The 13,833-nt window shown below is 33.7% G+C and overlaps 3 protein-coding genes across 3 annotated transcripts in view; 1 reads left to right on the forward strand and 2 right to left on the reverse strand.

Moving 5' to 3' along the window:
• LOC105330818 (uncharacterized) overlaps positions 1 to 13,833 on the reverse strand; it is a 480,842-nt gene that overhangs the window by 381,057 nt on the left and 85,952 nt on the right. The window lies entirely within an intron of this gene.
• LOC136272182 (uncharacterized) overlaps positions 1 to 13,833 on the forward strand; it is an 82,734-nt gene that overhangs the window by 23,208 nt on the left and 45,693 nt on the right. The window lies entirely within an intron of this gene.
• The window catches only part of LOC117683827 (uncharacterized), a 39,348-nt gene that overhangs the window by 15,146 nt on the left and 10,369 nt on the right, over positions 1 to 13,833 (reverse strand). The window contains exon 2 of the mRNA XM_066073442.1: positions 5,846 to 9,785. Coding sequence (XP_065929514.1) covers positions 5,846 to 9,301 — 3,456 coding nt within the window. The 5' untranslated portion in view covers positions 9,302 to 9,785. The remainder of the gene's footprint in view (positions 1 to 5,845; positions 9,786 to 13,833) is intronic.

The following is a 13,833-nucleotide window of genomic DNA, read 5'->3' on the forward strand; positions in this document are numbered from 1 at the left end:
GAGCAAAGCGAGATAACTCTTCCAAGAAATAATTTTGAAATTTAAACAAGTTGTGATCTTTAGACCCTTCAAACCCCTATAAGGAGTCAAAAAGTGGCCCCTCGGACCATAATTTTTAAATTGTACTCTTTATTCTGAACTCTTAACCGAAATGATTTTGAAAATCGGATGAATAATAAAAAAGATACAGCTAAAGGGCTGTTTTTAATACTGATCCCTACAGCTCCCTTATTTTTCAGAAGTTCTTTTCCAGGACCTTTTCCGGTCTGCGCATTAGGTCCCTTATTGCAAATACTAAATTTAAAAATATTTGCTTCATAACTGTTTGAGTAAACGTTACACGCGTGAATTCAATTTAACATAGAAACTCCCATAGACAAGTTTCATCGGCTCATAAAACCGGAAGTACTCAATACTTTTCAATGAAACTTGGACTATATATTAATTACTTCTATCCTATTAATATTCAGACGTCAAATAATTTTTTAAATGTCATTTGAATTTTTTTGTTTTTTCATCCCCCCTTTTCTAAAGTTTAGGACTTAATATCTCAAAATCAGTAAGAGATAGAAAGTTTTCTACGCTTACAATTTTGAACAACTATTTATGATAAAGATAATTTTAAAATTTGAATGTTCTACATTAAAAAATAAACAAAGAATTGAGTTTCAAACAATTTTTGCAATTTTCCTTGTTAAAACCGGAAGTACCGGAACCATAACTTATAAACCTTGCATTTCATAAACTGATACATTTGCTGTAAGACCAATGTATACTTGTATCAATATTCCTTCCAGTTTTTAAAAAATCGCTGACAGAAATTTGTCTTAAAATAATAATAATAAAAAAAGACAAAAACAATAGGTCTTTTCGACCGAAAGTCGAAAAGCCCTAACTAGAACTTTTTTTGTCTTCAACAAAAAGTAAGGGCTTTTCGACCTCCCTAATGTTTAAAATAATGTTTAGATCTTAATAAAAGAATAAATTCGTTTAAATTTTAATAAACGCTTTGATGAAACTGAATTTCCATTTTTGATTTGTAATGTCACCAAGACAAACTGATTTAAAACTATAAAATTATATCTTTAATAATCACTATTTTTTTCCTATTTCTTTCTCTCTCTATATATATACATTTTAAGAGCCGAAATTTGTTGTACTATATAAAAAATGTTAAAACCACACCGATGCAATGAAATTCTAAAAGCAACACAAGTAATATTATTCAATGAAGATTTTGTAAGCTAATCTACTATCTCTTAAAGTCATCAAGCATATATATATATATATATATATAGTCATCAAGCATATATATATATAGTCATCAAGCATATATATATATAGTCATATATATATAGTCATCAAGCATATATATATATAGTCATCAAGCATATATATATATATATATATATATATATATATATATATATATATATATATATATATATATATATATACTGAATTTCTGGGTTTGTTAAGAAGCTCAGAAAATTGTCAATTCAAGTGCTTCATGGTAACTATAGTGTGTTGGAATCATTGAGACTCTTGCATTTATATCTTTGCCATACACGTGATCTATCATGGTTCCACCATCAGTTGTTATTTCCGTCACTAGTTGAGTATATCCATTTCTTTCCATTAACTGCTTGATCGAAGAGATGCCATTGTTTATGTTTTGATTAAAATCGCCCATAATAAGGCAAGGAAGATTCAAAGTCTGAACAAATACTAACATTTTATTCATCGTTTTCAAAAAACATTCAACAGCATACGATGAAGGTCGGTACAATGTAATAAATAATACATTACTCGCTTTAAAAGCTATGTATTCTAGATTGTCAATAGGTAAAATAACTCGTTCATACTGGCATTGTCTGTTAAGCTTTCTGTAGACACATACTCCTCCTTTGCCCTGAGCTTGTATTGCATTGTCTGAAGTGTATGCATTTCTGCGAAGTTGATGAACTGATGAAAACAAATCTAATTCCGTATCAAGGGTTATTTCATTTGTCACCCATGTTTCCACTAAACACATGAAATCAATACTTCGGTTTCTTAAAGTAATTTTAAGATCTTCTAAATGGTTTCGCAGACCCTCTATATTGTGATACAACACTGTCAGTCTCTTTTCAGTCACCTCTTTGTCTATGTCAAGAAACTGATGCATCGAGGCCAGACATTCCTGGATACATGGATTTGAATATATTGACTTTTCATTAAAATCTCGCAATGTCAAACCTTCGAGGGAAGTTACACGACTTAAGGCAACATAAGCTTGTCCTGGTTGAAAAATCTTTTTTAATGACACAACTGCTTTAGAAACGGTTAAACCTTGCACTTTATGAACGGAACATGCCCAGGCGAGTTTTAATGGAAACTGTTTTCTAACAATGTTACTGTTTTTCCCTACCATCTCTTCTACTCGCTCGATGGGTACTCTAATTTCGTTATTCACTTTTGTTCCACGTCGCTTACCAACACTTTTGTTGTCAAAACTTACTTCTACCAACTTCACCTCCGATGCATTCGTAGACTTTCCATGTACCAATTTTGTAACAGTTCCAAATGCACCATTAACTAAACCATCTGCAATATCAATGTTATAAATCAGCATAACCCGTGCACCAACACATATCTGAAGCTCTTTTACTAACCTGAATTGATTTTTTACCGACGAAAGCGTATTTCCTTTCTCTTCTCCTCGTGATGACTTTTGTTTGATACAGTCTTCCGCTCTTATAACCGTTGGTTCTATTTCATTGTTTGAACAGAGTGAAGCTAATGCTTGTGCATTGAATTCATTGACTTGAGCATTCGTCGAAAATATATGCAATGCGTTAATAATTTCGTCATTTTCTCTGCTCTTTAGTAAATATTCGTCCTCCGAACTCAAGTTTTCCTTCTTAACCTTTATTCTACATCTGTTGAGAAGCTCGGCAAATTGTTTATCTTCTTTTTGTCTCATGATCTCGGTCAAAGTCACTACTTTAAAAGAATCATTCCAAAGATCAAAGTAGCAATCGTGTATGAAAAGAGGCTTTCCCTTAACAGGCGGTAACTGAAAAAAATCACCAAAGGCTAAAACGCTCACATTTCCAAATGGTGTGTAATCTCCAGTTTGTTTTATTTGTCTTAGACGGCCGTGTATGTAAGTCAACAGTTTCTTATCAACCATCGAGATTTCATCAATTATCAACAACTTTAGCTGCCCAAGTTTTGTTCTAAGCGTATTTAACTTGTCATCACCAAGTGGTTGATATTCTAATGGCAAAGCACTGTTTCCAGGTATAGCAAATGTACTGTGAATAGTTGCTCCTCCAATATTAAATGCTGCTACACCCGTTGGTGCCGTTAACAATACTGATATATCGTCGGGATTTGCTAGGGAAGGAGCAAATAATCGTGATAACTCATAGTAAATGCTTTTAATCAAATGACTTTTCCCAGTTCCAGCACCTCCTGTGATAAAAACTTGTAGTTGCGAAGGTTGTCTTCCACCTATTGTTTCAACACACCATGATTTTAGTTTGTAGAAAATTCTTTGTTGAGTTTCATTCAAAGATCGGATAATCTTTGTGCCTTCATCTTTTGAAATTAAAGGTTGGGAAATTTCAACCGATTTCGAAGACTTTTCTAACAAATCAGGAACTTGCAGTTCTAATTCATTATCGTCGGTTTCTTGAGCTTCTTTCTCAATTATACATTCAAGCCTATCAACTTCTGCTTCTGGACAAATCTGTGACCATGCATTTTCTCGAATACCACCATTTTCAAGTGTTTCTTCAGCTTTTTCTAAGGCATCTATATCTTTTTCAAATGAACTCCGGTTTCTTTCAACAATTTCTTTAACACCTGGAGAATTATAAAATTCCTCGTAGCTATTTCTAGATTTAAATTCTTCGATTGATCTGTGAGGACAAAATAATTGCAAAACACTGAAATAATATTTCTCAGCGGATTTATCTGGTGAAAATCGGGGGTATCGTATGACAGCTTTTTCAGTTAATGTTCTTTTCTGAATGTAACCCAAGTTCTTCTGCAATAAATGAATGGGGCTTCTTGGATTTTTTGATACCTGCGATGAAGCTAAAACTCTATACTCAGAGCAGAACGCAGCTAAGCACATACTATCAAATTCGTTAGAGACGGGTCTTGCAATGTACTTCTCAGTGAGGCTTGACATCCAAATCTCTTCATCTGCATCTGATTTTTTTTCCAAAACTTTTAAAGGTAGACTCATACGAATCGGATTTTCACCTATAGGTATAAACTGAACTTTTCTTGAACATCCTTTTAACTGCAAACTGCAAACTCGGAAAGCAGCTTCTTGTGCACTGACTTCTCTATGATGTAAATATGCGGCTCCAAGTTTCTTCATGGCAGTTTTTGCTTCATGATTACCATCTCTTGCTTCTCTTTGGGTGCAATCCAAAATTTGACTCATTTCTCTTTCTGCTTTTGAAATGTAAGATACTATATAAACCACGCATGCATATGCATCAGTTATATACTGAATGTCCATATTTGCATTCCAACAGGAGAGTAGCTGTGGGTTATACTGATTGATCCATGATTCTTTAGGATTTCGTTTAAGGACAACACAAGTCGACTTTGTTAGAGAGTTGTTAGCCTCTTCGAAATGTTCTTGAGTAATACCTAATGTATGGAATAGTTCTTCAGCAACCATCTCTTTTGAGTCATTTTCTTTAATATAATTCCAAATCCTTGATAACAATTCTTTCGATCTATCTTTTCGGTTGGTCTCTTCGATATTGTGACGAATAGTTTTATCGTAGTCTTCTTCTGACATATTCAAATCGACAGTCTTGATATTTTCCTGTTGAGGATGACACACAAAAGTTTTTTCTGACGGTGGTCGTGGAAAATTGAATCTACATTCTTTTGAACCCTTTTTACATGACTTCGAATGCGATTTGCTGTGTGTTTGAACGCTCTTAACAATTTCAAATCTTTCATCATCTTCACAAGGAGTTTCACAAGTAACATAAGTATCAATAAAGTCAGCTACTTCACAATCAGCATCTGTATGTAATTTAGGCGCATCTTCAATCCAGAATAGACAATGTGTATGTGGAGATCCTCTTTGTTGGAATTCAACTCGATAAAAGTAGTCTTTTACTTTTCCGATAGGATTTGCATTTGATAAGATCACTTTCTTGAGAAAGGTTTGAAACCGATTATCAAACATTCGCGAAACAGTTATTGGATTCTTTTTAAGAATTTCACATTTTTCTGACAGCGTCAGGTCTTCAACATTTCTTAAGTCATTTTGCTGTTTTAAGATAGCTTCAAATATTTCTGGCCATCTCATTTCAGCAGCAGAGAAGGAACAAAACCATGTTGGAAGACCAAGTTGTCTAATCATTGCAAAAAGATCCTTTTGTGTTGTCTGCCAATATGGGGGAGTCCCTCGAATCGGTTTTAGAAATTTGTATCCGTCATCTGATTTAAAAATTTCCTGCAGAGAGTCTTTGTTTTTCAATGACTTCAAAGTTAACTTACTTCCATCAAAACCTTTCTCTGGTGTCTTTCTTAGTGCTATTGAAACGTTTGATACCACTTGTTGCAGTTCTGTTAAATACTGTGAAAAGAAAATGAAATCGGTATCATTTGCGTATCTAGGATCAACATTCATCAATCTGTTCAAAAGGTATCTGGACAATGTTAAACGGACATCTCTTTCATCGTCGAATATATTTTCACCTGTAGGAAAGTGACATGGAAAGCACTTTGTGTCTATTCCTTTTTCTGTTAAAATGCTAATTGGATTATTTTTTTCACAAGGTGCAAAACAAAATATTTGATCGAAATATTGATCAAGAACCTCTTGACCTATATCAACTGGCTGGAGACAAGTATCATGTGGCAATGCATGATTTAATTCATCATCAACAGTTTCGCACATTTCTTTCTCGTGAACATGTTCCTCATAAGAGTCGTCATCGTCGGCAGCAGACATTTCAATGGGGTTTTCCCAGGTCTCATCAAATTTAAGGTCTTTGTAATATTTATTTGTTTTACATAAATACTCAATTGCTCTTCTGACCTTTTGAGTGTTAATGAACTTGAATTCACAATGACCTTTGTAAGCAAGTTTTCTTTTTAATTTGACTTGAATTAATTGGTTATCATTTCCTGGTCGTGGCAATGACTCTACAGTTTCTGAAACATTGCTAGGTACACAAACAACGGGCCCTTGAACACCGAACTGACCTCCTTTAGGTAAAGCCATCATTTTCTTGAATGGAATGATTCTCGAGACAAGGTGACGCTCAACCGAGTTTAATTCTCTTAAAACGTCAGGTACCTCTACGTTTTCTAATTTATTCATAAAACATTCGCCAGGCATAGTACCAGATAGAAGTTTTCTATGGCAAGTGTAGCACACCCACAGTTTACATCTAGATGAACATATGTGTTTTTCAGTCCCTGGACAGCTTTCTAAATATTTCGTAGATACATATACCTGTCCTAATCCAATTCCGTCTGCGGTTGTATTTTTGTTGTATATTTGAGGTTCGCATATCAAGACTTGTTTTCTAAATAATAGTTTGCAGCATACAGAACAGACATAATCGGGTAACATTTTCATTTCATTACGAAATTGTTCGTGAACAAAAGGCCATTTCTTTTGATCTTCATGATTTTTTCTCAGTTTGGCATAAACACATTTCTTTATGTTTTTTCGGTGAACTTCGCTTGTTTTATACTGTTCATAAGATGCCCTCTTGACTTTTGCTTTATGAATCATATCAGTTTTGTACTTTTTCACAGAAGCTTCTTGAACATAAGCTCTATGACTGTCGTTAATTTTGTACTTTCTAATTGATGCATCTTTTACTTTTGTTTGGTAGAGGATATCTGTATTGTACTTTCTTTTCGATGCGTCTCTATTTTTTTCTCTATAATTTTCATCCAGTTGATACCGATTTAATGGATAGACTCTTTGTTGATCTTTTCGTTTATCCATAAGACTTGTACGATCAAAATCATTATTTAGCTTTGCTTTTTTCTTTCTGTAAACTCTCAAGGTTTCTGAACTTTTTCTTTTTCTTCTTATTTTTGCAGAGTCGGGAATTTCATCTGGAACAAGCATTGGACTGTGTTTAAAATCCGGAAAATCTGTGTTTTCAACAAGATTTGGTACCTTTTGATCTATTTCTAAATTCGTTTGTTCTACCCCATTTACCTCGAACTGATTTTCGATTGTTTTTATAACAGGAAGCTTTTGAGGTACATTTAGTTCTGCTACTTTTACACCAGTGATCTCAAACTGTTCAAACATAGTAGCATTCATAGAATTTGCCAACGTTATACAGTGCAAACTAAGCTCTTCTGTAGTATTGAACTCAAGAAGAATACTATTTCCACATCCTGACACTTTACCAAATCTATCTCTAGAATGGGGATCAAAAACATAATATGAATTTCTGTTCTTGATAATAATGTATGTGTTGGCTTTAAATGTAACGAAAGCACCATCTGATTCTGTAAGAGCGCTGTCTAATGCTTCAAGGACAGTATGAGTTTCAAAACCAGAATCATGCAGACAATTATTAGAATTGATCAATCCATACAACGAATCATTAAATTCAAAATTAAATTCTTTATTAAAGCATTCGATCTGTCTTGGAATTTCTGCAATTAATACATAATCATTTTGCATGGTAGAGCTATTTGACAATAACTGATACAATTCATTTCCTGTATTCAACACAACATTCATGTCATTAACATTCCAGTCTTTTGCGAGTTTTACTTTACTATACATCAAGGAAGCTAGACTGTTCAAAACACATTGTTTTCCAGCAGATGCACCGAACTTGGAATGTCCTTGGTGACAGTTACCTTGCAGTATTTTTCTCTCATTTTCATGGTCCTTTGCCCCTGTGCTACAATGAAATACCTCTTCCACAATGATGTCGTCAGATATTGGACAGCCACATCCAAATGTCTCGATTTTTTTATCAACTTCAATATCACATACAGCTGTTTTTGAAAAGGCGTTGTTTAAGGCTGTGCTTGCAGACATCTTTGATATATTTTCATTTTGCGCGTCCACAGACAGTACAACTTCGTAATGCGCTCGGTAACAATGTTTCAGATAAATAGCCTCAGATTCTACACTTAATCTGCCGTTTGCCTGCTTTCCTGAAAATCTTGCCCATGATTTGCTATAATCGTCAAAAACATAAATGTCTGTTTGTAGCAAATGAGCTGCAGCAATAATTTCAACTTCGGTAGCCCATGAACCGTTCTTCAGCATACCTTTTTTTAGAACATAACTGCAGACTGATTGATATCCTGATCTTAAAAAGCTAAAAAATGTACTTTCATTCTTCAAAAGATGATTAACAATTGTGCTTCTGATCTTGAAATGATGGCATTCTTCACCAAAGATTGCAAATGATATCGCTCTAAAGAAACAATTTCCATCCCCTATAATAGATTTTGTTCTTGATGGAGCTTTCAGTACCTTGCCAATAGATACAGATTGTTCTTTTGATCCATTTGCAACAACAATGGAGCTTGCTCGTTTTTTCAACCGTTCTTTTGTGGCATTTGAAAGTGGACAAAAACTCAATTCATTTTTTTCACTATCGGTCACATACACTTCATCATCCTCTTTTTGTTTTCTTGAGTCTCCTACTTTTTTCGTTTTTGGTTTCTGCTTCAATACATCAATTAATCGAACTTCCCTTTTTCCATAGTCTGGTTGCGATAACTGCTGAAGTTTGTGTTCGATTTGATTTTGTATATTTTTTTGAATTGAACAACACTTTTTCTTGACTGCATCAATGGACTCACCATTCTTAACTTTGTCACCCTGTATTTTTCGCTTATTTGTAACATTGAATATTTCTTCATATTTCTCCTCTTTTTCTATTTCCACTGCTTCAATTTCATTAACTGTGCAAGCTCCCGTTTCGTGGATTCCTTTCATCAATGTTACTTTTCCTTTGACTTTGGCTTGGGAGTTCAGTTTCGGTTTATTTGTAGCTTTTCTTTCGATATCAACTTTCAGTTTCTCTTTTTTAAGTATCTGTTTTGAGTTTTTTTCATTACTAACTTTTGTTTCTTTTTCATTGTTCAGTTTTGTTTCAGTTTCATCGTTCAGTTTTGTATCAGTTTCATCGTTCAGTTTTGTTCTTGTTTCAGTTTCAGTATTCAGTTTTGTTTTTGTTTCATTGTTCAGTTTTGTTTCAGTTTCATTGTTCAGTTTTGTTCTTGTTTCAGTTCCAGTGTTCAGTTTTGTTTCAGTTTCATTGTTAAGTTTCATTCTTGTTTCAGTTTCATAGTTCAGTTTTGTTTCAGTTTCATAGTTCAGTTTTGTTCTTGTTTCAGTTTCTTTGTTCAGTCTTGTTTCAGTTTCATTGTTCAGTTTTGTTCTTGTTTCAGTTCTTGTTTTTGCTCTTGTTTCATTGTTCAGTTTTGTTCTTGTTTCAGTTCTTGTTTTTGCTCTTGTTTAATTGTTCAGTTTTGTTTTTGTTTCAGTTCTTGTTTCAGTTCTTGTTTTTGTTTTTGTTTCAGTTCTTGTTTTTGTTCTTGTTTCTGTGCCAAGGTTTTTTAAAGAGGCCTTGACAAGCCTCTGGCCACTAACTTCGTTAGTTTTGGCCACAGTTCCTGAAATGGAACAAGGGTTTTCTGGGTTTTTTAACGAGTCACCCACTAAACTCAATGATTTCTCAGTCTTTGACTTTGCTTTCCTTCTCTCTTTTTCTTTGGCTGCTCTCTGGGCAGCTGACACCCGTTTAGACCTCATCCTGTAAAAGCCAGAGAAGACAATATTAAATTTTTTATTAGTGTGATTAATTTAATTGACAGAATTTATATATTTAGATTACAAAACGAATTTATACATGTATTTCAGTATTTATAGAAAAGTCAACTTTGTTAGTTGTTTCAGAACAACAATCTTCAAACCAATTCCACTAATTCAGTAAAATGGAATTTATTTAATGAAAGGTAGCAATATATGTAACAAGATGTAATTATAATTGGGGCGATTATAAAGTCTCCCAAACAAACAAGGTCATCATTGGCAGTTATTTGTGCACTTCCTGTTTAAGGGGGTCAGGACAACCCCGGAGGTCCATGACCTACATATCATGTGATTCCCCTTAACACAAGATACAAGAATATTTATGGTAAAAAAGGTTGGGATCTTAACCATTTTCAAGGTATTTGGGCACTTCCTGTTTAAGGGGGGTCAGGACAACCCCGCGGGCCCATGACCTACATACCATGTGATTCCCCTTAACACAATGAACAAGAATATATATGGTTAAGGAGTGGGGATCTTAACCGTTATCAAGATATTTGGGCGCTTACTGTTTGAGGGGGGTCAAGACCACCCCAAGGGTTCATGACCATCATACCATTTGATGTCCCTTAACACATGGAACAAGAATATATATGGTTTAGGGGTAGGGTTCTTAACCGTTTTCAGGATATTCAGGCACTGACAGTTTGAGTGAGGTCAGGACCACCCCCAGGGCCAACGGCTTACATACCATTTGATGCCCCTTAAACCAAGGAACAAGAATTTACATGGTTTAGGGGTGGGGATCTTGACCATTTTCAAGTTATTTGTGCACTTCCTGTTTGAGGGGGTCAGGACCACCCCGGGGCTCATGGCCTACATACCATTTGATGCCCCTTAAGCTTAATTCATGGAACAAGAATATACCTGGTATATGGTTTAGGGTCAGGATTTTAACAGTTTCTGAGATATATGGTCATTTCCAATTCCAGGGGTGGGGGGTGGGGGTGGGGATGACCCAAGGGGTCAGATCTAATAAACCTTATATATTGCTTGTAACAGTCAAATTGTGATTCTGAAAACCCTATATCATTATCTTTGTCCGTTTTCAAGTTATAACCATTTGCAAAATAGTCCTAAGAATTTCCTCATAAGGTTCAATGTTAGACCCCACGCCCTTTTGACCCCCCAGAAAAGTGATTGGTAAACCCCAAATGAGAAAAAGCAAACAAGCGTGCACGTTTAGATATGCAGGCCTATCGTATCCTAGAGTTTTGTACAATTCTGTTAAGCCATCTCTGAGAAATGCGACTTAATTAGACTTTAGGTCACAATTCTGTACCCTAACGTGTAACAGTGATATCTTGGTTGCATATTAAATTAAGCAACACGATTTCATAAATGTAGCTTCATAACTATGTAAATAATGTTAATTGGCCTTTGATTCCATATCCAAGAAATTCATTGTGGCCACACCGATATAATCTCGTTTGTCGGACATCTAATGAAAAAATGTACGAGCGGGCTAGCGATTCAATAATAATACTGTTATTTCTTGTAGACAACATTTTTATGGTACATGAATAAATTTGTGCAGACGGTCATATTTTTTTTTTACTTGATTCTGATTTATAAATTAAAACAATTTAAAATGCAAAAAAATGGAGAAGAAAAGAGTGCAGAATTTCCTAAATGCGGAAAATCAATAATAATATTATTTATATAGTTAAATAAATATGAGCATGCGGGGTCCGACGAACAAGATATTATATTGGTGTATACTTAGGAAAATTAGATTCAAGCAAATGCATATTTTCAATAAATATATTAAGCGGCACAGAAATAAAGTGGAAATGGTCAGAACTAAAAAAAAAATGGACCTATCTTGTCTTTAGAAAGATGATCAGTGCAAACAAGAGGACCATGGGTCTACACTACTATGACTTTAATTTAATGCAAACCAAAGTTAACAAAAATAATGCAAATTGCAATTCTAACTATAAAATTGTTGAGATAAATAATACAATGTACTTTCAATTATTTTTTAAAGAAAAAAATACAACAAAGAATAACATGTATATCAATGTGAGTTTACTTTCTTTATATATATAAAGTTCAAATTGACAAAATTATATTTGGTGCAAACAAATTATAATAGAAAATTAAAATGAAATTCCCAATCACACAGCAGGGTGATGAAATAAAGCTTTTTATAGTTATTCATCGACTTCAGAAGGAGTTTGCTGTTCTCTCTGACGTCCTTTATCATCTATTCTCGAAAAACTTTATTATAACAATGCTTGCAAACAAGGTCGTCGTTTGAAGAGAGATCTCTAGGCTATCTGCTTTAGATGACCAAGTGTGAGGGTCCAAGCTTTAAAAGAATGCAATTTTCTTCTACAATTGGTTTATCTGTGTTTGGAAAGGATGGTGAATCTGGTCTGAAAGTATTGAATGCTTTCATTAGTCATTAATAGAATGAATTATTGAATTATTTAGAAATTATATTAACAAAACAATATTATAGCTTTTTAGTGTTGGTATTCACATTATAGATAATTTTAAAAAAGATGTCTGACCATTAACTAATAAACAGAATAAATTCAATATATTATATAACCTCTCATTATAACAATATAGCAACAATTTTTTCACAATTTCTCATTTTTACGTTCGAGAAATCTCACCATTTGCTGGGATTTCTTTGTTTTTATTAACACACAACCCGGGACTCAGGTGCTAATTGACACCTTCGTTATTCCCAATCTTTAATATGTCTTGCATTCAGCTCTCACTTCCACATTATTCATGCCATAAACATCACAAAATCTTAATAGATTAGAATAATATCAATACAAACAAAACAAATTGTAATGAAACATTAATGAAATTTTAAAACTATTTTTGTTTTCCTTTATTAATTTTACACATAAAATCCTAATCAAATCTGCATCAAAATTGTAAATATTAACTAAATGTTTGACCCCATCAAAGGGTTACAATTGTTTCACTTTCAACAAATTCAAATCAACCATACTTGAAAATGTTTGTATTATAATGATAAAAACTATCATTTAGTTTCTTAAAATATTTTTGAAGGATTTTTTACTCTGTGAGTGTGATACTAAAATTGCTTTTTTTCCTGAACCCTAAGGATCATGATATGAATAAAACTTTCTTCTAAAATATACCAAAAAGCTGAACAAAGATTAAGGAATTCCTTTCATTTCAAAATACTATAGTAACCTCTTCATGGTTATGAACAAACTTACAGACAGTTGGACACTGCAGACCAGAAAATCTCTGTAAGTTAAATAGTTTAAGAGCCCATGCACCACATTCCTTACCCGAACAATATTGAATCCTTCCTGCAGCTCATGTATATACCCATGGTCATGGTTTAAACAAAATACAGTCAAACACGGTTATAGCAAACATGCTAATAAGGAATTGATGCTTACAGCAAGTGATTTTCATTCGCCATGACAATATTAAGTTGTAAACTTGACAGATATAATGAAACTAGACTTTGACCCGTGCGTGCACGGGTTGAGATTGTTTATGATATTAGACATTTACGAAATAGATACATCGACACACCGTATTGTTGCCATTTACATAATAAAGCTTTAAGCCTACAATAATGCTATTAATTTCACTACACTCTGCTTAGTTAGAATAATCTAACTGTGTCTCGGGACAGGCCTACACCACAGTTAAAATGCCTCCCCGGATTTTGTTTTAGAATTTTCGTTGATTATTAATTAGCGAAGCTTGATTGAGAAAAAATAAAAACAAATTGGTAATCTTCAAGTGCCAATAATGTTTAAAATATATAAAACAAATGGCAGTATTCTTCAGATTTCTCAATATTAAAGCCCAAAAATCTGAGTCTATTATTTTAATATAGTAGTATAGATACACTTATAACGAAGCAAAATCACCCATCCCTGGTGCTTCATTATAACCGTGTTTTACTGTACATAGAATAATTGGTGTTTCAGGACTTTTTAAGACACCATTTCTATTTTTCTATTTTCAGTTACATG

Source organism: Magallana gigas, chromosome 10, assembly GCF_963853765.1.
Source record: "Magallana gigas chromosome 10, xbMagGiga1.1, whole genome shotgun sequence".
Lineage (NCBI taxonomy): Eukaryota > Metazoa > Mollusca > Bivalvia > Ostreida > Ostreidae > Magallana > Magallana gigas.